The 26,596-nt window shown below is 40.8% G+C and overlaps 1 protein-coding gene across 2 annotated transcripts in view; it reads right to left on the bottom strand.

The window, feature by feature from the left end:
- TBC1D9 (TBC1 domain family member 9) overlaps positions 1-26,596 on the bottom strand; it is a 50,292-nt gene that overhangs the window by 19,976 nt on the left and 3,720 nt on the right. For both annotated transcript variants that reach the window (XM_083570992.1, XM_083570991.1), the window contains exons 2-7: positions 11,533-11,643; positions 7,867-7,985; positions 6,283-6,511; positions 4,191-4,452; positions 3,012-3,219; positions 739-945 (exon numbers count right to left, since the gene is read on the bottom strand). In XM_083570992.1, the coding sequence (XP_083427118.1) occupies positions 739-945; positions 3,012-3,219; positions 4,191-4,452; positions 6,283-6,511; positions 7,867-7,985; positions 11,533-11,643 (1,136 nt within the window). The remainder of the gene's footprint in view (positions 1-738; positions 946-3,011; positions 3,220-4,190; positions 4,453-6,282; positions 6,512-7,866; positions 7,986-11,532; positions 11,644-26,596) is intronic.

Below are 26,596 nucleotides of genomic sequence, written 5' to 3'. Positions count from 1 at the left end.
TAATTCAAATATACACATAGACGCGGTTTACGATGCAAGACCAAACCACAGGTTGTAGTTAGGCACCCAAGTATTTGGCCCGTGTGTTTTTTGGTTCCCACACACCCAAGCAAAATTATAATTGAGGGAACCAAAGTATGCAAAGCACTAATGGTCAGTATGGTGAGGCAGAGCCATAGAGCCACCCTCCCAACACTGGCCTTGCTACAGCTTACCTTGGCTAGTTAGGTAACTTTGGGGCTGTTCAGGTGCAGCACCAGGAGTGCTAAATTAGTTGCACTGTTGCATCTGCACAAACCTGAGCAGGCCATCATCCTGCTTTGTGGATGCAGCTATCAGAGGTGCCATTATGCTATCAGAGGGCATTTATTATGTCCAAGCAGCTTTCTTTCCCACAAAACCTTGATCATACATGTTCTTAAAAGCCAACATAAGATTTTCATGGAAGTACACGATACACAGTTTTACAGCCTACACTATAAGAATGCAGCAGCAGCCTTCTGCCCAATGTGCAATTTTTACATGTCCAGGAAAAGACTGATATGAAAGCATTTCCAAACAGTCAATGGTTGATGTGCATTCTTAGATGGGAGATGGGCATGAGAGGGTTTAACAATATGGCTGCAAAAAGGAATCTTTACACTGAATTTATTACTTGGGAGCAGCTACTTGAAATTATATAATTTTACTAATCTGAAATTAACTGAATACTTCCTGACATTGACGACATCTACTCACCTCATCATCTGAGCTGTTGTAACTGCCAGAAATCTCTTTTTCAGAGTATATTTTGGAAGTAGTTTGCTGGAGAAAATCAGAAATTCTCTGAACCAGAAAGTCTCTGTCTTTTAAATTGGCAAAGAGAAATGTCATTCGATTTTTGGTGCTAATAGACAATGGGCTAGGTAATACACTAGAGCTGTCAGCCTTTTCCACAATAGTCACCTAAGGGAGAGGAGGGCAAAAGAAAATACACACATACAATTGGTCATATTCCAACAACATCTGGCAATGGCACAATCTTAAATACAATTGGATTATCTAATCATTTTCTAAGGCACCCTCACAGCAGTGAAGCCGAATATCTTATGGCCTTTCCACGTGTCCATTTCTGCACACTTCTGGAGCTGCACAAGGATCACAGTCTTATGATATAAGACTAAATAATCTATGAGATCTATCAGTCTGAGCAGGTCTACCAGAGGCACCTAAGGGTGAGGGCTTAAGGGAAGAGGTACAATTTTCTTCCAGGAACTCTGAGAGCTATAACATTTTGTTATTCAGCAAAGAAGTGAGTAAATATCCCTCGAAAGGAGCACTACTGCGATTTAGCAGTTCAGCCCTTGCAAGGATGATGTTTCAGACATTTAGGAAATCTGCATTTTAGAAGAAAACTGGCCAGAGCAAAAGCAAGGTACAAGGTGGTAGCAGAAACCTAAGAGTAGTATGGAGACAGGTTGTCTCATTTAGTGACAGTCTCGTGTCCCAAACCGTGCTAATGCCAGGAATATAGAAAACTGCCTAATACCAGGTCAGAGAGTTTCTCTCTCTAAACCAATATTGCCTCTCGTTATCACCTGCTGCTTGAACACTTTAAACTAGAGATGAGAGGGACTGAACCAAGGACCTTCTGTATGTGAAATATGGTTCTATTTCTGAGATATGGTCCTGCTCCTAAGTCTTAACATTGGCTCATGTATAATTAACTGTGTAACACTCTCTGTGTGTGTGTGTGTTTGTGTTTGTGTGTGTGTGTAGTTATGAGATTTTCATTTCAGGAACAGTGCATTAGTTAGAAATGAAAACAGTATGCTCAGAGACCCTTCTGAAGACCATGAAGAAAAGTTTTAAAAAGCTTTAAACCACTGCTTCCAGATAGCTTATCAGAAGCAATAAAAATTGCATTAGGCACTTCAGGATAATAGGAGTTTCAATGTACAGAGGCTTTAGTTTCAGTTTGCAGGGTTTTTTATTTTAATGATCTATGGCCAAGCATTATTACAGAGTTTTAATGTTTCATTAGCAGAAAGGGTAATTTGTTGCCATCCTCCCTTTCATTTAACATATCCTATTAAATTGTACTGAAATATCAGCAGCTATGTCTCAGTTACTTAAATGATACTGTCTTAATACTTCTCCCAACCAGGTTCTTACTTCCTTTATATAAGCTATAGATCTGTTCATAATGCAAGAGAGCCACATTAACAATGCATATTTCCAATTAAAAGGGAAAGTGTTTTAATAGTCCTTCCTAAGAACATGAAAGTAGCCCTTGATCAGGCCAATGACCCATCTAGTCCAGCATCCTGTTCTCACAGTGGCCAGCCAGATGTTTATGGGAAGTTCACAAACAGGACCTGAACACAACAACACTCTCCCCACTTGCAATTCCCAGCAAACTTCCCAACAGGTCCTTTTTATGAATGACTTATACTACTACTACTACTACTACTACTACTACTACTACTACTACTAATATTATTAACAGGACCAGAAATGGAGGGATCTTAATGCAGAGACAGTGCCAGTTTGTTATAAATTATACTAAGCAAACAATGGAGTTCATTGCTGAGATGCTCCCTGGAAGCTAAGGAGCCCGTGAACTTGACTTAAGGGTATAGGGGACCCCTGACCATTAGGTCCAGTCATGGCCGACTCTGGGGTTGCGGCGCTCATCTCGCTTTACTGGCCGAGGGAGCCGGCGTACAGCTTCCGAGTCATGTGGCCAGCATGACTAAGCCGCTTCTGGCAAACCAGAGCAGCGCACGAAAACGCCATTTACCTTCCCGCCGGAGAGGTACCTATTTATCTACTTGCACTTTGACATGCTTTCAAACTGCTAGGTTGGCAGGAGCAGGGACCGAGCAACGGGAGCTCACCCCGTCGTAGGGATTCAAACCACCAACCTTCTGATCGGCAAGTCCTAGGCTCTGTGGTTTAACCCATAGCGCCACCTGCGTCCGAAACTTGACTTACATGGTATAATAAAAATGGCCGGACTTGATACCCACCTCTCGTAGAGGGATGATGAGGCTGCACAGGTTTTCTTCCTTGCTCGTGAAACAGATGTAATTTGTAGACACAAACATCTGACCCAAGATGTGCATTTTGTTAAATGGAGTCCAGAGGGTACAATCGGTATGTCCATCTAACTTTTCGTCCTTCGGAAGCCGGAACAAAGCACGGTACCTTTCACTCTTTGCTCTGGCATCAAGATCCCTGAAGTGAGCAGTTCAAAGTTTCGTTGTTCATATTAAAATTCAATGTGCATGCGTATGTCTTCAACAGATTAGATAAATGTACATTGTAAATTAATTCTGCACAAGCACAAATAAAACACCAGGAAATGATATTCTATGGGAGAAATCTGTCATAGCAGTGCTGATGTTTGTCTGCTTCATTTATATTCATGCTTTCTGACAGCCTTATAAATTACACCACAAAAATCACTAGCCTGCAGTATTTGTCTGCTTTTTACTTATAAGAGGACAGCTGGCTCTCTTTATTTACCCTTATGAGTAAAAAGCGGGCTAATAAAAAATGTTGCAACACAGCAGGTTGGTGGAGGAAGAACAGAGCATTCCCTGCATTCCTTCTACTCCTCCTCCTTATTTATTGAGCCAATGCACTTCCATGCAGGATGAAGCTTTGTCTCCTGTGCATATAAACAAAGAGGACTGCCATTGACGGAAGGCCTGCTCCTTCTCTCCACCCACAAGCCCTTTTCTTTTCTATACTGGATGCACAGGAAGAGGCCAGCATGGAAATGTAAGAAGCCACTGGATGAAGGCTGAAGCCTTCCATTCTTCCTCCAGAAGCCCACTGGTTTCCTTTGCTGGGTGAAGAGGGCTTTCCTCAGCTTCAAGCAAGTTCAGGAGGTGTTTAAAACACCTGGAAGGTTTTCATCTGGTAACAAAAAGCTTGTAGTGTCAGCACCTGATATGCCTCTTTCTGGGGAGAGAATTCCAAAGTTAGGGAGCCACCGTAGAAAAACTTAACTTGTGCGCCAGTCCTTAGTCTCCATTTCAAACAGCTTCAGTCTTTACATGCTTAATTCTAACTACATTCTACTAAGGTCAAAGGGCTTATAACAGTCCATTGTAGAATGTTGTTATTTTGACATGGTTATTATTGTATACAGAGCTTTGAAATACAGGGATATATGTGAATATAGTGACTTTGAAACCTACCGTTTTAGTGCAGATACTTTTTTGGGGGACTTCTTTTTAAGTCTGGGCAGTGACCTGTCTTGCTCAAAGCCTTCATTGTCCAAGAGCTGTCTCATGGCTATGTTGGCAAGTTGTTCCATTAGCTTAAAAGTTTCATTGATGTTGAGGAAGACTGAAAAGAAATGCTGACTGGACCTTGTGCTAACTTTGATCACATCAGGTAAAAGCAGAGTCGCATTCTTCTCAAGCTGGGTGATGTCAACCCACCGGATGACTAGCTTGGCTAATGAAAAGAAATCAAGAGTAAGCAGAGAACAAGACCATTCAACATTTTCAAATCCTAAAACAACTGGTGATAAAACAGCAAGCTTTTAAACAACACTATGCACTTATACCATTATCTTGTTTCAGGGCTCTACAGTGCATGTTTATGCAGAAGTAAGTTTCACTACTTTCAGTGTTTCCCCCCATTCTAATTGTGTTTGGGACTGTAGCCTCAGGACAGTGCTGCACTTGGTGCTAGTGGGTCCGTTTTGTCAGAAACACAACAATAATTAAGAATTCTGTCATGAATACTTTCGGTTTCAAATAATCTCATTTTTTTAAAAGCAAAATTCTACACAACCAATGTTTAGTTTGCAAACAAGCCAACTTCAAGCTATGGGTGATTAAACAGGATTGTTCGACTAGCTTGTACAACTAACCAGCTTTGGTTGGTTCACACATCATTCTAAGGCTGAGATCCTTTGAAAATGGAAGTCAACTTAGCAATTCCTCCTTCCAGGGAGGATAAGAGGGAGAGAGCAAGAGCCTGCTGCTTTGTTTGGGCTTGCTGTGCTCCACCCCTATAAAAGTGAACTAGCCCAAGCTCAAAGAAGATCAGGCTCTCTACAATTAATAGCCAATATAGTTAACTAGAACCAAGCACAAAAGCATTATAACCACTGAATGCCAGGTTGCTGTGCACAAGCAACAGGAACTGGCTATCCCATTCATGCCTTGCTTGTAAGCTTCCTGGAGGCATCTGTCTGGACTACAGAAAGAGCAGTATGTGCTTATATTCTCATATCAGCCAGCTGTCCCTACACACAATGTACACTAGAATGAAACCTCCTTCTAATCAGTCCAGAGTGTTGGAACAGGAAAAACAAGTATGAGACATACAATAAATTAGTACTAGGGCTCCATGCAGTAACTTAATCCACTATAGGCAAAAACACCACAAGACACTATAGACAGGAATGGGGAACCTGAGGCCCTCCAGGTGTATATGGACTCCAACTCCCATCATCCCTGACCACTGGGCATGCTGTCTGCGGCTGGGAATTTTGAATCGAACAACATGTTAAGTCCACAGGTTCCCCACTGCTGTGAATCTCATGATGGATTCAGGAAGTAAGAATGTCTGTAATTATCCTGGCAGTAGGATGTTGATGAGCTGACTGCTCGTCAGGCAAGGTGCCATTAATCAGATAGCTCTGCAGTTTAAAGCTGTAAACATCTTATAGAGAGTGATCACACAAATGGTGAAGGTTCTGTGAATGTGTGTGTGCCTGAGTTATCACCAGCTGCCCTGAGGCAGAAACTAAAATTGTTTATGAACAAACTCAATTGTATACAATTTAGCTCTTTTGTCCGTAATCACTGCTTCTATATTGCTTCCACTCCTTGACAAATACATCACCCAGTGTCTGTTTCTTAAACCCGAGCAATGAAAACTCATTCAAATAAGGATTAAGCACAGCCACTTCAGACCATCAGGCCACTTTTCCCTCTGCTCAACATCCATGAGGATGTGACTGCAGGCTTTCTTCAACATGGTCAGCTTTTGGAAGGGACACTTTGCCCCCTCGCCATACTTCTTGGGAATCATATATTGCCACCGTAACACTAAGCCTAAAGCCAGAATGTTTCAGGTCTCCACGTAAGTGACACTTAAAATGAATGGGCAACTCTAACTAGAAGGATAAAATATAGTTTAGTGGTCCATGTGCTGTTGCCAGTTCCTGCACTACATCAAGTCCACCAACAATGACTATGTGTATCGTTCTAAACCACCAACTTCCAAACACACACACAAAGATCAATAGAAACGGAAGTCTCTCATTCATACCTTCCCGTCCCATGAGGAAGGAATAAAAGCAGAGGTGGTTAATGCTGAGATACATCCAGCCCTGACGAGGGACCTTCCCTTTCCAGTAACTGCAGGAGTAGTAATTCACCAGCTTCTCTTCCTCCGGCATCCCAAACAGTTTGTGGAATTTCACTATGGCTTCCTTAAATTTTTCAGTGTCGTCATCCTCCTTGATACCATTAATTTTGTTAAATTCTGCAATGATGCCCTGAAGCAGAAGATCAGACAGGACAGTTTGGCTTCCCCAAAAAATATATGTGTGCTATGGAGTTCAAAATTCCAGCATTTAAAAAAAGAAAAGGTTTGGGGAGAGGAAGAGAACACGTTTTCAGTACGCAACCCAACTGGCATACTGCAGTGACGTGGGGCTGTAGTCAAATTAGCAGAATGACAAGATGAGTCTGCATCAGGATTGGGGAATGCATAGCCGTTCAGATATTGTTGGGTTGGAAATCCCATAGGCCCCAGCCAGCATGGCTAATGGTCAAGGATAATGAGAGCAGAAGTTAGAGGTGGATTTAGGAAAGCGTGACCAGTTTGCCAGCAATGGGCGCTGAGCCGAGAGGATACCACAACAATGGTGTAAAACAGTAAGCAAGAGGTGGGGGGCACTGAATTTTGGCATTGCACAGGGTGCTGCTGAAATTTGAAAGCCCAAAGTCTGCCACTGCTGTAGTCCAGCAATTTCTGCAAGGCCACACCCCTGGTCCGTATGTTCCATTGGAGTCTTTCCGGTTGTTGTTGGACTACAACTTTCATTAGGCCAGTGGTGAGGGGTGATGGCAGTCCAAGAAAGTCTGGGGGCCCAAGGTTGGGAAAGGCTGTTCTATTGCCTTCAGAAACCACAGGATGCACATAAATCACACTAACAATTTCCAGAGGAATGGCCATGTTAGTTTGTTGCCAAACAAATGGTGGCATATTAAAGACAAACAAAAGCTTTTGTCATTTCAGCTGTGTTGCCGTGTTATCGATTTTAGCCTTTAAGATATCACAAGGCTCTTTGCTATTCTAAGTTACCAAAGCAACAAAGAGGAGAGTGCTGCAAGACAAAACCTTAATTGTTAAATCTAACCTACACAGGGCATCTCAAGAGATTAGATCTTGGCCATATGGATTTCCCAAAGTACCAAACAAACTAGATATTGTCTGCTAAGAAAGGACCTGGCCTTACTCCCTCTCAAACAAGCCACATGGTAAACCTGTTTTGGTAAACTGATTGCAAAAGGTTAAAAAGAAAAAAAGAGTGATGTGTTGATGGGGAGGTGTTGTGCTGTTACAAGATAAAAATTCTGAAATTCCACGTGGCCAGCATAAGTCCCTTGACAAACCTGAAGATAGCTATGTGATCTCACCCTTATCTATGCAACTTGATAATACCAATGTGTCTGTTTCCACTTATGCCTGCTTCCTCAAACTAGATAATGAAGCTCACTGGAATCTGTGCTTACCAAAACAGAGAAGTACACAAACCAGCAAATCAAGTATAAAGGACAAGCTTGCATAATAGTTTTTTCCTGGTCATGAGGATAATTAACTGTGCTGACAATATATATACACTACCTGTATTTTTCCTTTGACAAATGTGTTTATGTCATTTTCATTTTCAAAGATCGAAAGAGTTTGTAGTAAATTCTGTTCAAGCCATTCCCAGTGCTCAGTTATTTCTTTCCTTGAACAACCTAAGACAAGAACAGGATAAATTGCTAGATCATGTCTGTAATTTGATCATCATAAAGCAAAAATAAATAAATATATTTATGGATAGGTGTGCAACAGTATGTTTATTGGATAACCAAAACAAAACAGAACAAACCCAAAAAGAGAATACTGTGCATTTTAAAGCAAACCAGCACAGAAGAGTAATTTAATTCAACAGAACACCATGGCCCACTTCAGTTGTAACAAGATAAATAAATAAGTAGATAAATAAGTACCGCTGGGGCGGGAAGGAAAATGGCATTTCTGTGCGCTCTGGCTTCCATCACGTCACAACCCCATATTCCGTACTTAACCGTACATTCCCTCCCCTCCTTAGCACGCCTTGCTAAGTTTTCACTTCCTGTCTTAAACAAATCACAGTTCCTCATGAGGTCTGAACTTGAGGGTGTGTAGTTTGCCTATACTTTCCAAACAAGGCAGGAAATGAAACCATAGTGTGATCCTGGCTTGTTCTTACTACTCATAGTTTAAAACAAACCAGAGTTATATGAACTTGGATAACGTGGGAAACTGTGGTTTGTTTGAAACAGGAAGTGAAAGCTTGTGAGTTTCCTTCCAGGGGCATGAAAGTATAGGAGACATGAGAGCGGCATTCAGGGGCCAAATGATCTTAACAACTGGGCCTACATGATCTGTGGACTGGCAGTTTTCTGCAAACTAATTTTTCTGCTTATCCTTGAGCCCTTGGTTTTCTCCTAGAATGGTAATAATTTAGAGTCACTTCTAAATGGCATTATAGAAGTTAGAACATTATTGTTGAAGTAACTTGGCAGCACTGTCTCTTCCCCCTGACCCAAATGTAGAAACAAGGACAGACCTCTAAGCTCCCTCTTCTAGTTTTGGAAATAATTGCCCTGCAAATACTTTCTGTAAATAGGGTACAATTTAATCAGATACATTTAAGTGTGTACCTCACTTAGTCTTGCATTTAAGTACTTGCCTGCTAGGTTTGGCAGACAATGAATTTCATGCAGGTGAGTGCTCCATCCCTCATTTAAACCCAGCATAGAAACCATGGAGCATGTCAGAAAACAGAATCCCCATCCTCTGTGTCCAAGGTAAAATACAGTGTACTGCTAGGGGAGGGAGAAAGCTCATAGTCCATCCTCTGCTAGCCCCCCAAAGGCTAAAATAATTTGTGGACTTACTAAGAAAGTGGGCTTAACTCCCTCCTATTATAATCAATGGGATTTAAGTGATTCATGTCAACAGAATTATGCCCATAGATTACACTGAACTCCTGAATGAATAGAAGTTATACAGTACATATTATATAAATCACTCAAAGAGCTTGCTACAACAGTGCCAGGAAGGCATAGGTATGTGCAAATCAATTATTTCCTAGCCACAAAATTAGAAAGCTAACACAGTAGTGAAATGATTTCCTGGGAATTGCAAGCATAAGCTTATCTCCAGCCCAGCTCGGCTGATGAGGAATGAGATCATTCTCTGCAGCTTCCAGGGAGGCCTGGCATTTCTGCTCTGCCTTTTCAACACAAATCATTTCTGAGAGCCTACATAATTTAAACAGCGGCAGCAAAGGCCCATATGTGATCATCATGTTGGGCTTTGCTTGCAATTACTGCATGAAATTGTATTGTTATAACTCCGGATGTGGCTTTAAAGACCGAGTTATTCTTTCCATAGCTTTTTACACACCTACAAAAGAGCCATAACACAACATATAGGTAATGCACTTAAAATCGCCAGAGAGATGCAAAATGATGATGCCTTGCCTCCTGTGGAGCAATAAAACGCAGAGTTACCATCCCATTAACATCACAGTATCTGTTCTGCAGTCATCATCTGAATTATTTTTTATATATGAATTATTATAGCTGAGGTTACTATTCACTATTTCTAAATATGGATACATCTGCCATCACACTTCAAAACTTTTTGTTGTTGCTGTTGTTGTTCCTGCTTGCTATTCTCAGGAATTTAATTTATTCTGAAACAGGAATGTATTATTTTTTCCCCAAGAAAGAAAAATACTAATATTTCTCAGCTTTGTTCCCTTCTTTCCACTAGCAAATTCTGTTACGGGAAAGACAATTGGGGCACTCAAATATATTTTCATAAAAGGAATGTAAGAGACACATTATTTAATGAAAAGTGTGGCCCACCTGTACCTGCACTCAGGGGGCGTAGGAAGGGGGGTGGTGGGAGCAGTCCGCCCCAGGTGTCATCCCTGAGGGGGGTGACAAAATCCCCCTGGGTGGATCGCTGCCCTGCCCCCCTGGATGGACACTGATCACCACACCAATGGCCCCCAATGGGTGCTGATCGCCATGCTGATCACCCCCAATGGGCGCTGATCGTTACATAAAACTGCAACAATGTCAAAATAGCTAATACTAGCCAGAGTTTATTACCCTTGTCATAATCAATGCTTACAAGGAAAGGGAGCAAAAAATTCCACGTAAGAGAGGAAATGTGGGAACAGAATCTATACACAGCTTGGTATCCTGTTCTTAAGTGTTTTAAGAGTTTGACAGTATTAGATCTACAATACACCACAGCCATTGCTCAATATAATCTCACTAGATTACAACAAACTACAACACAACACAATGGGTTGGATCCAGACTCAGTCGTGCTTTGAGTACACTCATGCAAATCAATGGGGTTTAGTCATGACTAATTTGTACCCACTGCTTTCAACTGGTCTAATGTAAGCATGAGTAAATCTGGATAAAATCTAGTAACAGCAATGTCATGATACAGAGAAATGCTTGATGGGGTTAATTGCCCGGTCTGATAGTTACAGAAGATTAAATGGAAAATAAATTTTTAGCATTTCAGACCCTGGATCTCATAAATGACCTGCTACTCAAGTACGATGTCATCACACAGTACAGTGGTACCTCGAGTTACAGACGCTTTAGGTTATAGACGCTTCAAGTTACAGACTCCGCTAACCCAGAAATATTACCTCGGGTTAAGAACTTTGCTTCAGGATGAGAACAGAAATTGCGTGGCGGTGGCGCAGTGGCAGCAGGAGGCCCCATTAGCTAAAGTGGTACCTCAGGTTAAGAACAGTTTCAGGTTAAGAACGGACCTCCAGAACAAATTAAGTTCTTAACCTGAGGTATCACTGTACAGGCAACCCCCTCATTTACACGTCTTCCACTCACAGAAGACGTTTATATGGGTCACTGCAAAATAAATAAATAATTTGGTCTTCCTTCCAGGGCTCCGATCAAGAGAAGGCTTGGGACAGGCCAGGTAGCGGCCCTTAGCGGCTTCCAGGCAACAGCCCCAGCGGCACACATAAATCTCGTTCTCTCTCTCTCTCTCTCTCTCTCTCTCTCCTCCCTGAGGACCCTCCCTATTAAAGTGGGGTGCTCCCCACTTTATGTCATTTCACTTATTCATGTGGGGGCCCCATGTAAGTGAGGGCATGCCTGTCATCAAGACAGTATGCAATTCAGTACTCCTATGAGCTACATGGAACATCCAGCCCTCTAAGAAACTGGTAATTTTAGCCACTGTTAAAATACTTACCACAGGCAATAGTCCAATATATCATAGAGTCTGGAGCCTGGTATAGAATTCGATATGGCGCTACCCTTGCACTTGAATCCAGCACAACATCAAGAGTTCCCACAAGAAGACCTAGAGGGGGGAAAGGAATTCAGTGGTGAACAGTACTGCTGGATACATGAACTTAACAGAACATTCCAGCCCAGATATTTTTAAAAAAACAGATAAGAAAGATATATTTAATATCTGAAGATACAGTGACTAGATTGTTGGCCTTAGATTGTGATGTGAAACTAAAGTGCTAATCTGAGCAATTTGAAAGAGACAAAATTAACAAGAGAATCAGCATGAAAGGCAAGTTTATATAGGTAACCAGGTTTATATAGGTAACTGACTGAATGAACTCTTCTCTTAGTGCTTAAACAAGTGCTTAACAGCAGTGGTAGCTAACTTACTTCTTCTATTCACCATTCTTTAGATCCACCCTACTGACTAAAATCAGGGACGCGGGTGGCGCAGTGGGTAAAACCTCAGTGCCTAGGGCTTGCTGATCGCATGGTCAGCGGTTCGAATCCCCGCGGCGGGGTGAGCTCCCGTCTTTCAGTCCCAGCTCCTGCCCACCTAGCAGTTCGAAAGCACCCCTAAGTGCAAGTAGATAAATAGGTACCGCTTTATAGCGGGAAGGTAAACGGCGTTTCCGTGTGCTGCGCTGGTGCCGGCTCGCCAGAGCAGCTTTGTCACACTGGCCACATGACCTGGAAGTGTCTCCAGACAGCGCTAGCCCCCGGCCTCTTAAGTGAGATGGGCGCACAACCCTAGAGTCCGACACGACTGGCCCGTACGGGCAGGGGTACCTTTACCTTTTTTACTGACTAAAATCAGTTCTTCTAGAACTTTACTGCTTGGCTCTTTGTTTGATCTGTCACAATTTTACCCAGTCATCACAAAACCTTTCGGGCCATGCACAATCTGAACGGTTAACTAGTCACAGGTCATTTCTCAGCCTTCTAATTTGGGAGATAGCCATGCCTCGCCACATCCTGGTTTCCTTATAGCTCAAAATATTGTTTTTAAACACCGCCACCAACACAGAGACATAGCCACATTCCAGTTACTACAGAGTGCAAACCAGCATTAGAAATTTCTCCACGTAATTAAAATGAAACATTTAGTAGGCACTCGGTTGATCTCTCTCCTCTGGAAATGCATCTGTTCATAGTCCTTTGGCCAGGAGTAAGTAATCTCTCCACTCCTCTATTCATACCCATTAGTCCTCTACCCCCTTTTGTTTTTAGTCTCAGTCAATAAGAGGGAGGTGTAGCCTGTGTGGCGTTAACATATTGAACTACACTCTGTTCGTATAAGAGCACAGTGTAATAAATAATTGAGCATAATTTGAGAGATTGACCTTGCTTGTCCCTTCTTCAGCCTTTGTTGTGCATGAAGAAAATGCTTCAGTGAGCGCTTTCCCAAACATTTTCTTGTCAAGCTGAAAATGTATTCAAGAACCAGCTCTGCCTCTGATGCATATTCTCTGCAGAGCAATCGGCATCAGAGGCAGCCTTAGCACAGTTGGGCACAGGACAAGGGATGGACGTTTCAACTCAGGACTGTCTGAGACCTTTGCAATGCGCCTTTGTAGACATCGTCCTGGGAGAGGGAGAGGAAGGAGTAGCAGGTGCAGCAGCTATCTGACACACCACAGCAAGGAATACCATTTTAGGGGGTGAAACTTAATTATTGCAAATTTCTTCCATGAGAGGGCCTTAAAAATGTGGGTTTCTTTTGGTGTGAGAAATTCAAATCTGCTTCTGTTTCAAGGCCTCCCCCCACCTATTTCCAGAACCCTGCTTTACTTGGATAATACAAAAACCTTTTACATCCCCTAAATATTTCATTCCCCCCCCCCCCAGCGATGCCTGGTTAACTTTTATGAATGAAACATACCTTACCATGAAATATGTCTGATTACATGGATCCAACACATGTAAACGTACGACATCAGAGATTTAATATACTAGGTTCAACTGGAAACACACAATTTACTCCAAACACTACTTTATTGGTGCTTAGGTAAACACATTTAAAGTTTTGAAAACCGTATCACATGCAGTTGCATGCTAGGAACAGTCAGGTTTTTCTATTCATCATATGGCACCATTGCAAGGCATCACAGTTGCCATGGAATTCTTGGCATAGGGCAATGCATAACTTACAGTGGAACTGATGAAAGTTCAAAACAGAATGAGATTTTTAAAACAGTATTATTTCATGATTTGAGTATAATAGTTTGCAAACTTTCTCATTTTGAGGAAAATGGGTTGTTGATCACAGAAGTCTGATATTCCCTCATTTTTTGTCGCTTTTAGACTGACTGAAGAACTAATCAGCTACATATATTGCTACATTCAAGAGTAAAATCCAGCCATATACAGTATTATGCTTCCTGGAAAACTGGTCATACTTGCCACCATAATGTGTCAGCTTTGGAGTCAAGTCTCTGTCAGCTGATAATTCATAGGAGGTCAGTAGAACCAACAACAGCAACAACAAAATCCACAATGGTTTATGTTGCGGTTCATATGACTTTTACTCAAGTGACTTTAATCTAGGGGGTCCCTATTTCTTTCAACCAAGGCTACTGTAGCTTGGCAAACCAAAAGCACATGTACAGTTATGTGCTAGTGATGCATAGGTTTATTGCACAATCGTGTAATTCAGGTCTTAATGACTTGAAGACTTAATGATTCTTTCGAACTATCAGCCCCCCAACCCGCAACGAACAATTTTTTAAAAAAGACTCCCATTGCAACAGTGGAAAGTGCTCCGAAGGCTAGGGACGTTACAATTTCATGCAATAAGGTTAATCACAACTGGGAACTTCAATAATGAGGATGCAACTTTTAGCTTGTTGGTAATCTTCTCAAGTAACAGCTCTCCAAAGAGACAATGCTCAACACGTTGTAATGAGTTACGAATTGCATTGAATACTAGCCAAATTCCAAAAGTGAAGATTTCTTCATTAACAGCCTGATCCGCCACAGCAGAAACCCAACTGTTTCCTTTCACACTGAGAATGAAAGCAAGGCTTGGACTACAAATCTGCTAGACTTTAGAAAAAGCTATCAAGACTTGAGCCTTTAAATATTACATCATACTTCTTTCCCAAGTGACATTTTAACAATACTTAACAGAAACAACTGCTTTCTCTCCCCCTGTCGTGCAATTTTATTTTATTTCTTTAACCAGAGACCTGGCATCCCCCAGCAGAGTAAATTACAAAATGGCAGCTGGGAGGCAGAAATAGAACCAGCAAGAAAATGGCAACCCAAGGGCAGACACAGCCTTAATTACCAGCTGCATCCCATGAACCATAGTCACTAAATTTAATGGGCATTACTCACAAATCAGTATGTATAAGATTGGAGTAGGCATTTTCAGGAGACCACACTTTTCTCCCAGTCCTATACATGTTTACTACTACCAACTAATGCATTTACTTTTTCAGATTTAAACAAGGTAGTTAGTAGTTTATTGCACAATCGTGTGATTTAGTTACTAAACCTGTTTTCTTTTCATTTATTGCTGAAATAGTAGCAGGCATTTGCCCTCAGCTGCCATCAAGACTGGGGAATGAGAAAATCTGCCAGAAAGTCACCCCCCCCCCCAGCAATGGATTAAAAATATCAGCTCTCTCAGTTTTTAACCTGTTTGTAGGTTTGTCAGGAATACATTTTAAATTTTTTAAAAAGATACTTGATTAATACAGCTTGGCTTGAGTTTTATTCTCTATACTGAAGAGACTGAATACAGCTTTCTTTCACAAAACTCCTGAAGCATAAAACTATTCCTTGTAAGTGAAATCTGAATCTGCAAAAAGCACTGTAAATCCTCACAAGTTCCATGCCATCATGCAATATGATCCCTATCAAAATACAACTAGAAATCATAGGAAATGTATAGTAAATTTTCCTTTCCGTCCCAAGAAAATGGCCCATTTTACAGATGAGACTATCCCAGGGGTCATCAGTGAGTCAATGGGAGAGAGAGAACTCATGGCATATGCAAAACAGAAAAAAAATAAATGAAGTGAGCTAAGACAAAGACTCTGTGTTCACATATGCAGGATAATTAATCCCCTTTTATAGCTTGGCCATCTGGAGGCTGATAGAGAACAACAAAACTCAGTGCATCTCTTTCTCTACTTAAAATGTCATTTAATAAGAAATATCAGTGGAAAACCTATTTGTGGACTGTACCACTTTTTAAAATGCTCTTCCATAAATAATAATTATCAATAATCAGAAGACAAATCCCTGCACATAGAAGCTAGTTTGTAGTGGAAGGAGGCTAGAACCATTATCTCCAGCATTTAGGGCAGGGTGGTCCAATACATGGCGTCCAAGAGCCACATGTAGCCCCCAAGGCCCTTTTTAGCAGCCCTTGGCAACATTTGAAACCTGCCCCACCCCCTCAGCTCTTGCTCTGCCTTCCCATAGCCAGATGAGCTATGCTTATTCTATCTGCCCTGTTTAGATACAAAACTGAAGGGGTCTATTATTTTGTTCTACAGAACACAGTACACAGGTGAGTGGATCTAGTTATACTCAAAGTTCTGTGTTCCAGATGATTCCACCCCTCCCCCCAGCTCAGTTTGTATTAGGTAGCAAAGTAGCTACAGTGACACAGCTAAGGGAAAGGAGATTCATCTCTCATCTGCACATACATTCAGCTATAAAAAGGAGCACAATTTCCAACCCCACCTTTGTTTTCTATTTATTTTATGCTATATTTAGATCTCCCATCAGCCAAAGTCCTCTGGCCAGTTTTTATAGTCAGTAAAATGTACATGTAAATACAATAATCCTGTATTGCTGTGCACTGTTACTTTGTGCTGCTGTTTTGTTGTTGCTTTTTTTGTTTCATTTTTATTGTTTGATTTATTTTAATGTGGGGTTGCTGGGTTTTTTTTGGTGAATGGTAGACTTTAAGTACAAACAAACAACAAATAAAATTGCCCAAATACAAACACCATAAAATCTCAAACTGAAGCAAAAACATTACTAGAATGACGTTAAAAACACACTGGCATAAAATGGAATACAAAAGCCAACTAAAGAAAAAAGAAAAAGAGAATGAAGTTCTGGGATTCAATTCTGCGTAAACGTTTAAGGAAGTAAGTCCCACTGAACAAGGTAGGCCTCATTCCTTAGCAAATATGAACAGAAATGACTCCACACACATTTAGGGAATAGATTGCTTTTTGGTATAGGCAGGGAACTCCAACATAAGCACTACAAAACACAGACACGACACAACACACAGAGCACTCAAAACCACAGTTATATACACCTATTCTGTTTCCCTTTTACATGTACACAAACAAATGAGACATGACTCTTCCTTTTTCTGTTTCCTTTCTCACACAGACCCACATCCCACCACTAACCAGTTTTATTGCTATACGTACTGATAAATTTCACTTTAGCTAGAGCAGTGCCCTTCCCTGACATCAGTATAACATGGGCAACACAACATTTTAATAGTAAACAAGCAAAGGAACAGATCACTGCTGAGCTGTGCTCACCATTGTGAGAGCTGAGGTGATGATGATGCTTCCCCAGCTGTTGTCATTGGCTGTGGACTGCCTGTGATGTCACAAAGCACATGGCAACTGAGTGGATCCATAAAGGTGAACCAAGGGGAAAACCACGGCAAAAGTAGTTTTACTTCCCAAAGAGAACACAGTGGGAAATAGCTGTGGTGTTCAGCACTGGGTGGTCTCCTTCCATGCCAAGGCAAGCTAGCAGATGGAACAAACTACCATAATCATTCAGCAGCAGCATGCTGTGGATCAATAAGAAGGCAAGTTTTTGTGGCTTGAAACCAGATGATATCCATAGCTAGAAGCTGTCTGCTGTCTGGTAGCAGAAGCTGACAGATGTTGTTGGGTGGAAGCTGGTGGAGTTCGTATTTGGATGTTGGTGGATGCTGCAAGTCTGAAGCAGGCTGATATTTGTAGGTATAAACTGGCTGAAATTCACCTTTGGAAGCCGAACAGAAACTATGTGCCTATTTGTGGATAGAAGCTGGGGTTTATATGTGAATGAATGGAGAATGGCCGATTAATGAATGTGTCTGTGCAAATGTCAAGCTTTGAATGTGTTTGAAACAAATGGTGTGTGTCTGGGTAAATTCAGAGGCGGCATAGGTCACCCTCTGGATGTGGTGTGCCTGGGAATTACGCATTCAAGAGGCCGCTCTCCAGGTGAAGGGTGCATGTGTGAACCAGTCAACATTCATGGGAGGAAGCCAGTGGAAGTTGGGTGACTGAAGTCAGAGATGAAATTGGCAGAAGCTAGTGGAGATGCCTGGGTGATGCTGCTGGATGGTAGCCATCCCTCTCACTGTGTTTGCGCCTTTCACGGTTGTCAGAAGCTGGCAAGCTTTTTCCATAGACCACTCGTGAAAGTAATGAAGAGAGCAGTAGGCCTTAAGAAACCCAGCTTCTATTTCTAAATAAATGGCTTTCTAAATACATCTAGATGGGACGCGGGTGGCGCTGTGGGTTAAACCACAGAGCCTTGCTGATCAGAAGGTTGGCGGTTCGAATCCCCGCGACAGGGTGAGCTCCCGTTGCTCGGTCCCAGCTCCTGCCAACCTAGCAGTTCGAAAGCACGTCAAAGTGCAAGTAGATAAATAGGTACCGCTCTGGCGGGAAGGTAAACGGCGTTTCCGCGCACTGCTCTGGTTCGCCAGAAGCAGCTTAGTCATGCTGGCCACATGACCCGGAAGCTGCACGCCAGCTCCCTCAGCCAGTAAAGCGAGATGAGTACTGCAACCCCAGAGTCGTCCACGACTGGACCTAACGGTCAGGGGTCCCTTTATCTTTAAATATATCTAAGTAGTGTTCGATACACACACACCACCGCAAGACAGATAATAGAAAGCTGTGCAGATCGTTCCCCAGCTGTTGCCATTGGGTACAGACTCCCTGTAATGTCACAAATGGACCCAGTGGCTGAGGAGAAAGAGGCAGCTACTAGTGGAAAAGAAGGAGGGGAGCAGGACCAGCAGAAGGAAGAGGTGGTGGCTGGGGGGTTGGGGTTGGGCACAGGGCTAGATGGAGATGAAGAAGGGAAATCTGGGTTGACTCCCTCCTGTCTAACTGAGGTGCCAACATTTTGCTCTCTCAAGGCTCCTGTGTGTCTTGCGATGCCCACATAGGGGTAAAAGGAAACAAAATCATGACTGATTTTGTCACGAAGAATCTTCCAGCGCTAGTCACCTTATAAGGTTCCCTGGGGGTTGAAGAGGCTTTTTAGCTGAACTCTGCTGTGTTTGGCAAGGTGTTTCCCTCAGGGTCAACTGCTTCAAACTTTTAGAAGAGAGAGACTCGGTGCAATGTTAGAGGCTCAGCACGCGAACTATGATGAGCCTCAGAGAACCTGAAAGTCCTGACAGATAGGTTTTCAAACACGAAAGCACAGAACAAAAAAATATGCATACCCAGCATTCTGAGCTGGTCCTCTGAGTGCTTTGCATCGTTTGGTCTGCAAGTGAGCCCCATACACCTAATGCACTCATTTAGCATTCTGAGAGTATCAGCTTTCATTGTAAAAAGTAATTTTCTAGCTTTTGTGGTTGCAATTTGATCTTGGTACATAATGGGGGTGGGGAGGGAATCTGATGTAATTCACTATTATTTGATAAGCTGCCCACCCTGTCTTATAGGAACATGCTTAGTGAACATGTCCACTGATATAGGGCTTCGTGGAAAGGCAAAGCAATGTTGTGGTGAACTTGGCTATCTGCCCAGGAATGTAAAATCCCAGTGCATAAGATTTTTTAAAGTGCCTCAATCAGCCATAGGGGAAAGGAAGCCTGGGGGGCTAAGTACCCCATACATTTAAAGCACATTTCCCCTCACCTAAAGAATCCTAGGAACTGTAGTTTACCTGACATACAATTCCCAGCACCCTTAAACTACAGTTCCCATGATTCTTTGCTGGGGGCATGTGCTTTAAATGTATGATGTGTACTCAACGAAAGCGAGTAATCATATCACTGGCTGAGCACATTTACTCATCAGGAAGCATGAGCTCAGCAAACTCTCTTACACTTGAATGATCCTCTATCAAAGAAGCAAAACATGCCAAGAAGCAGCTATGGGTGTTTCAAGATTTCAGGTTCCCAAGTGAGAATCAACAACCTGGAAGGAGACTGGGAAGTATCTCAGATTGTATATGAAAATCATAAGCAGTTGTGTTGGTCCTTTGGGGTAGATGTATAATTTATTGCTGGAATGGCATACGAAAGGTGAACAAGTGAAACCTGTAATGATTGAATGGGCCAGGGATGTGGGGCACAATATCATGATGGTGGATTGGGAGAAATTGTGGAAAAAAGGAATCAAATTTACAGCTTGTAATGTATTAAGAGAAAATTTGATGAAAATGATGTACAGATGGTATTTAACACCAGCGAAGTTAGCAAAAATGTATCATACTCATGATAATAAATGCTGGAGATGTAAAGAAAAAGAAGGAACCTTTTACCACATGTGGTGGACGTGCCCCAAGGTAAAAGACTTCTGGGAAAGTACTTAATGAACTGAAAAAAGTGTTGAAAAACACATTTATTAAGAAACCAGAAGCCTTTTTACTTGGTATAGTGGGGGATGAAATCCCCAAAAAGGATGTTACTTTTTTTCTGTATGCCACAACAGCTGTGAGAATATTGCTAACGAAGAATTGGAAGAAACAAGATTTACCAACTATTGAAGAATGGCAGATGAAGATGATGGACTATATGGAACTTGCCGAACTCACCAAGAGACTCTGAGACCAGAGAGAAGAGATAGTGGAAGAAGATTGGAAGAAGTTTAAGGAATATTTGAAAAAAATATGTTAATATTTAAATCTTAGAATAGCTTTGGAAGTGGATATAGGCTGTGGGGTTAGAAGATAGTGTATTTTAAAATAGTATTATTTGTAAGTGATAAAATGTGAAGTTTTTTATTGTTAAAGTAAGTGTGATTAAAAAAAAAGATGGTTAGAAATTATGATATATGTAAACTGCTAAAGATGAAGTAAAATGAAAATCAGATAGGTGGGACTTGGGGAAGCCCACCTAACAATGTTTAGAAAAATAAGGATAAGACAAGAATCTGTTTGTGTTGTTTGTTTTTCTGTTTGTGTTCTTTATTTGTGTTATAAAATGAATTAAAAAAATTTTTTGGGGGGGGAGAGAATTCAAAAGCCACAGTAGGGCAGCTTGAACAAGTTTGCAAATACTCCAGGATGCATGCATGCAAATAAACAAACAAACAAACAAAAGACCCTGCAGGCTTTAGAATTTTAACATTGTGTCCTGTTTTCCCCTCTAACCCACCACTTACATTTGCTGCAATTAAGATATAATCTCGTGACCAAGAATTGTAGAAAAATTGTGGAGTTAGTGTGAATCTTCTCCCCAACTCCCATGTTGTCCGTTAGTGCACTTGAACAAGAAGTAATCAGCAGGGAAATTAGGGCCTGACTCAAGACTATTCAGCATGGTGGCACTTTGAGCATGCCAGTCTCTTACAACTGCAGGATATTCACTGGAAAGGAGCACAGCCAGGAAATGGCAGTACAGAGCTAAGCCCAAGAACAGCTGCAAATGACTGCCAAAAACGTTGCCAAGTGTTCTTCACCAATTGATTCCTTCTGTTTGGACGAGATAACCCTTTGGGTCCCTTCTAACTCTATACAGTATTTCTATAGATTTCTATCTACTGGGAGGAAAGGACAGATGTCCTTAATAACACTGGAAGTTATAAATGCAGGAGGGAAGAAAGAATTATTCAGCAGCATCATGGACTGGTTATTTTAGATGTAGATGGGAAAAAGTGAAAATAACAACACAAGACAGAGCTCTGCTGGATCAGACCAAAGGCCTGTTAAGTCTAGCATCCTGTATCCCCAGTGTTCAGCCAGAAGTCTGAGGGATGCTCATAAGCAGGACATAAGCATAACAGCATCATCCCCATTTGAATCCCCTAGCAACCGGTATTCAGAGACACACTGCCCCAAATACAGCAGTATGGAATCTTCTAGTTAATTATGTTCGCTTACACACTCTTAAGTACTCCCCAGGCTTTTATTCATGCTCATGCCTGCAAGCAGAAAAGGCAACACCTAGGTAACCAAGTGAAGTTGCTCCCAACAATGGATTTGGGGGTGGACAAGAAGAGTCCAGAGGAGTTTCACTTATTCATAAGGGGAAATTCTGAAAGTAAAGATGTTGCTGCCATTTGTTAATATTGATTCGTTAGTCTCTTTTTACTAAGTGACTTAACCAGAGAAAAATACCACAAATAAAAACAATTAAAACCAGAAAATGTAAAACAATCAATACAAAAATGCATTAAATGCTCATCCAAGCTGGTGCTGCTTGCATGTTGCAATGTAGCTGAAGTCCACACCTCTGACATTTGACACATTTAAACAGGATGACTAAGAGGAGACTTAACAACAGCAAAGATTTACATCTGTATACTGAAAACAGCAGTTTCTCATGCCTTAAGAGTTGCCCCAACAGTACAGCAACGTCCAGGTAGAAAACCAGTCAGTTCTGAACCTAACAAGTCCCATATTACAGGAATATCTTGCTGAAATCAAACCGAGGCGATCAGGCAATTCTGTCCAGCACCAAAGGTTATTTTTGGAGCACTTTCAAAACTCTGTGGCTCCATTCAATCTGCATATTTTATATGCACATAATTAACTATAATTGCATGAATCCTTTCTGGTGCCAGGTCATGCCTGCTGCTGCTAAACATGTCTTCACTTGCCTATCAACATATTTTGATGGTTTTGCTTTTCGTTTCAGCAATTTGTTCCTGACAGATTGGCAAGTTCGCCAAGTATTCCATCAAGGGAAAATGACAAAGGACCATGGGATATTCAATGATATACACGAGCTCTTCTTCTTTGTCTTATACAGAACCAGTACATTGTCCCCGCTCTCATCCTTGGATGAAGAACTCCGACTCTATGCTTTGGATATCCCCAGATTATTAATGAAATTAGCACATGGTCTCAGACCAACTCAAGAGTACAAGTTACATAGCTCAAAATGTACATTGACAAGGGCTAGGATACATGGCTAGGCATAAGCAAAGACTTGACACATCCCTCCTGTTCTCCTTGTATAGCAGTGGGATTTAGAAATTTTCTGAGCCCATCAGATATGCTATTATTGCATTTTCAAACTTCTCACCAACTTTCTTTTAGCACAGGGAGATTGAAATCTATTCTACACCAAGGAATCTTATTCATCAAGAAAACTAAAAAGAAATAGACAAACAAATCACAACAGCTGTTTCCTTTTGGCTGTATTATGGTTGCTAATTTTCCCTTCATTTCACAAGACAAGCCATATGGTCAATAGGCTTACTCATTTAAATAGTAATAATAATAACAGGAAGAGTCATCCACATGACTTAGTGGCAATTTACAATTGCTGATGGCATGAGGGAAAAATGGGTATAACAAGGAAATTCCCAGGGCAAGTACTCTTTGGTGAGAAAACACTAATAGATTTAAAATCACAAAATATGCAGCAAAGTTAAACGTAGAAATATAGGCTGTTAGATTTTTTTTTTTTAATATCCCCTTATGAGTTCCAAAACCTCCCTCTTCCTTTAGCATAAAAGGCCACATATTTGGTCTAAAAAAAGAAGGATAAGTAATAACTACTTTGTAAAATGGATAACTCTCCTGAGATCTCCCACTGCTAAAAAAAGATAATTTATTACCAAAATGCAGCCCCTCAAATCCAAGGATAAAATGTTGGTGTTGCATGGATGTGAAAGCCAACACTATCTGATGTTTGAAAGCAAATCCTGCACTATGTCTTATTTAACATTTTCTGCACAATATTTTTAGCGCAAGCATCCTTATAATACCATTATGCCTAGACAACTGAGGCCAAGAAAGAGTAACTTGTCCAAAGCCACCTAGGCACATAATAATAGTAGTAGTAGTAGTAGTAGTAGTAGTAGTAGTAGTAGAAGATGATTTTGTACCCCACCCATCTGCCTGGGTTGCCCCAGCCACTCAGAGTGGCTTCCAACAGACTATACCAAAACACATCAGAACATCACACATTTAAATCTTCCCATAGTAAATGTTACTATGAAGGCCACAGTAATATTTCTATATATGTGAATCCTGCAAAGATGCTGATGAAAAGTTCCTTTGTTAATCTATCCTTACTTCTTCACAGTGAGGATCAAAAGCAGTAAACCCTGCCTCTACAAAGATACTGCTGTACTGCAAAACAACAAATTAAAATTCAATTAAAAACAAGGAGATTGCAAAGTGCAATGAATTCAAAACATTTTCACAATACCATGTTTAATTGACTTTTAGCCATTCATTTAACCTAGAACATAAGCAAGTAATTCAAGCCAAGTACTTATGGCACTAAAATTGAACATGCCATTACTATAGCTTCTGTTCATGATTTTGTTACTCTTGAAACATTAAACAAAGTTTTTAATCTTCGTCAGTTTGGTTCCTAATAACCCTATAAAGTAGATACCACAGTGCCTATTTTCTCTAATTTAGTTGGTCTGGTGTTCCAAACATGCCCTTAGAAATACTAAATATAGTACCAATTTGCCTGAAGATTTAATGAGTTTCCCTTTACTTTTGCTACACAAATTTTTAAATTTTTAAAGATTCAAGAAAAGGTAACTTCAATAAAGTTTCATAAAATTTCACAAATGATAGAGATTGAGTTTCAGGTGTTTACAAAATCATATGAAGAAAATAATTTGTGGTAAGATATATGAAATTATGTTTCTATGAAGGATGCACTACTGCTTTATTTTAAACTTCACAAAACAGTAATTAGGCTATTGGGTGAAAAGGCAAGAATGTACTCAGAAAATGGTTTCCCCCCATTTCAGTAGATTTATGAAGCCAGTAGCTTCAGTGACCTTGGGATGAAAGTACTTTAAACATTTTCTGATTTGAGGATAAGGGCAGGATGCATTTAAAGGAAAGGAGCAGACCGTTTTTGCAGACTGCCAACTTAAGAGTTTGTGGGTATATACTTTTTGCCTAATATGGGCACAAGAAGGTTCAAAATAACAGAGTGCAAAAACATAAATGAAACTATGGAAGTTTCGTGAATCTTTCTTTCTTTCTTAGAGTCCACTTGTGGATGAAAATATTTATGGAGCCTCGAATTCTGGTTCATCTTTTGCAGATTTTAATTTCCCTGATATACAGCACAATTTTATAGTGCCTACTCAAAACTATGTCCCATTGAGTTTAATGGGGTTTACTCCATGGTGTGCAGACTACATCCACAATTCTATATGAACTTACATGGGAGTAAGTCTCATGAACTCTTCTCTACTTCAGAGAAAACAGCATTAATTTATTATTTTATCCCATTTGTTAATTGCTTCCAATGAAACATCTTTAAGTGATTTAACAAGGAATACATATATAAAACTACTTTATACACACAAATCAATTAAAATATTTTATTGCTACATCTTTTTAAAGACGTGTATATGACTGAACTGCATTGATGTAATATCCCCAGGGCCCAGTTTCTTACCAATCCTTATTAGCTGCTATAACAAAGAGGTAGGCACCTTAAAGACTTAAAGTTTAACATCAGCACAGAGAATTTGTAGTTTTAATGAATTATGAAATGCTTTGTCAATCCCTTAAGAGTTTACTGAGAAAATGTCTCAACTCAGCAAGAAATATTTAGGTGCACTGAAGGGGAAAATAATCATTTCATTAAAGAATTTAACAGCATAATCCTATGCATGCCTTCTCAGAAGTAAGCCCCTTTGAGTTCAGTGAAGCTTTTCCCGAGTTAACAGCACAGAGGATTGCAGCCCAAGGCTGTATTCTGAGAATACGTCCCAAAGAACTCTATGAGCCTTAGAAGTAAATATGCACACGATTAAGCTGTAAGCTCCTTGTATACCAAATATTTCATACTATATGTGAAAATGACATTGTTTTAAAAAATAGTGCTGGTGATCTATTAATGCCAACCTACCACACTAAACTAGTGTCAGTTAGATAAATTGTTTCTATATAATGGTGAGAGAAGACAATTCCCACCACAGTTTCTGTGAGCATTTTATTCCCCCGCTAGTCAGCGGATAGCCATCTGCAAGCCACCTAAACAAATGTGTTAGAAATATGTTTGGCACCATTTCATGAACTTAAAACTACTGTTACATACCCAGGCTGCAGTAAACAGCTCCACAGTCCACACTCTGCTGTGATCCAACTGCTACCATAAAAACTGTATTTATAAAAATACTAATTCTGTAGAAATGTAACTTGTAAACACAGAGAGCATATCTTGTTTCCCTGAGAGGTCCAATTGGAGGACGCCGCTAAAAACACATTTATGTAGGTATTCTGCAGACTGTACCTGAAAGCAGTTATAGAACCATAAACAATAGCAGAGAGTAAGGCCTGGGAACTAGGAGTGCATGTCAAGTTCTAATGCTAATCTGCAAGGACTCTCATAATTGCTTCTCTGAAAGCCAATTGCTGCCGTACATGATCTGAAGTTTGCATCACAAGAAGGAAATGCACAAAAGAGTGGAGCACACTTACAGCATCCATGCACATCATGGGCGAACACTCCTAAATTTGAAAAACCAATTCCATGCTAATGGAGCACACAGTGATTAATTTAAACTTTCAAGTGTTATGACGGGTTTCAGCACTGAATGACTTAAAAGCAAATTGTGCTGTGCAGAAGAGGCAGCCAACAGGATGTCCTCCAAATGTTGTTGGACTCCAATTCCCATTGGGCACAACCAGCATGGTCCACGTTCAGGGATAATGTGAGAAACATCTGAAGGCTTCTCATTCCTTGCCTAGCTTGAATGGAAGTCACTCTTATTAGTTACGGATTTTTCACTATTTTGTTACCGAGTACTGTAACTAGAAATGTCAGAGACTGGACCTGGGACCTTTTACATGCAAAGCATGTACTCTGTGATTCCTCCTCCCAATCTAATCAACTGCTTTCATATTTTAATAGG

Source organism: Podarcis filfolensis (assembly GCF_964270895.1).
Source record: "Podarcis filfolensis genome assembly, chromosome: 9".
Lineage (NCBI taxonomy): Eukaryota > Metazoa > Chordata > Lepidosauria > Squamata > Lacertidae > Podarcis > Podarcis filfolensis.
The sequence above is the reverse complement of the archived record's forward strand: the minus strand, read 5'-3'. Positions and strand labels throughout refer to the sequence as shown.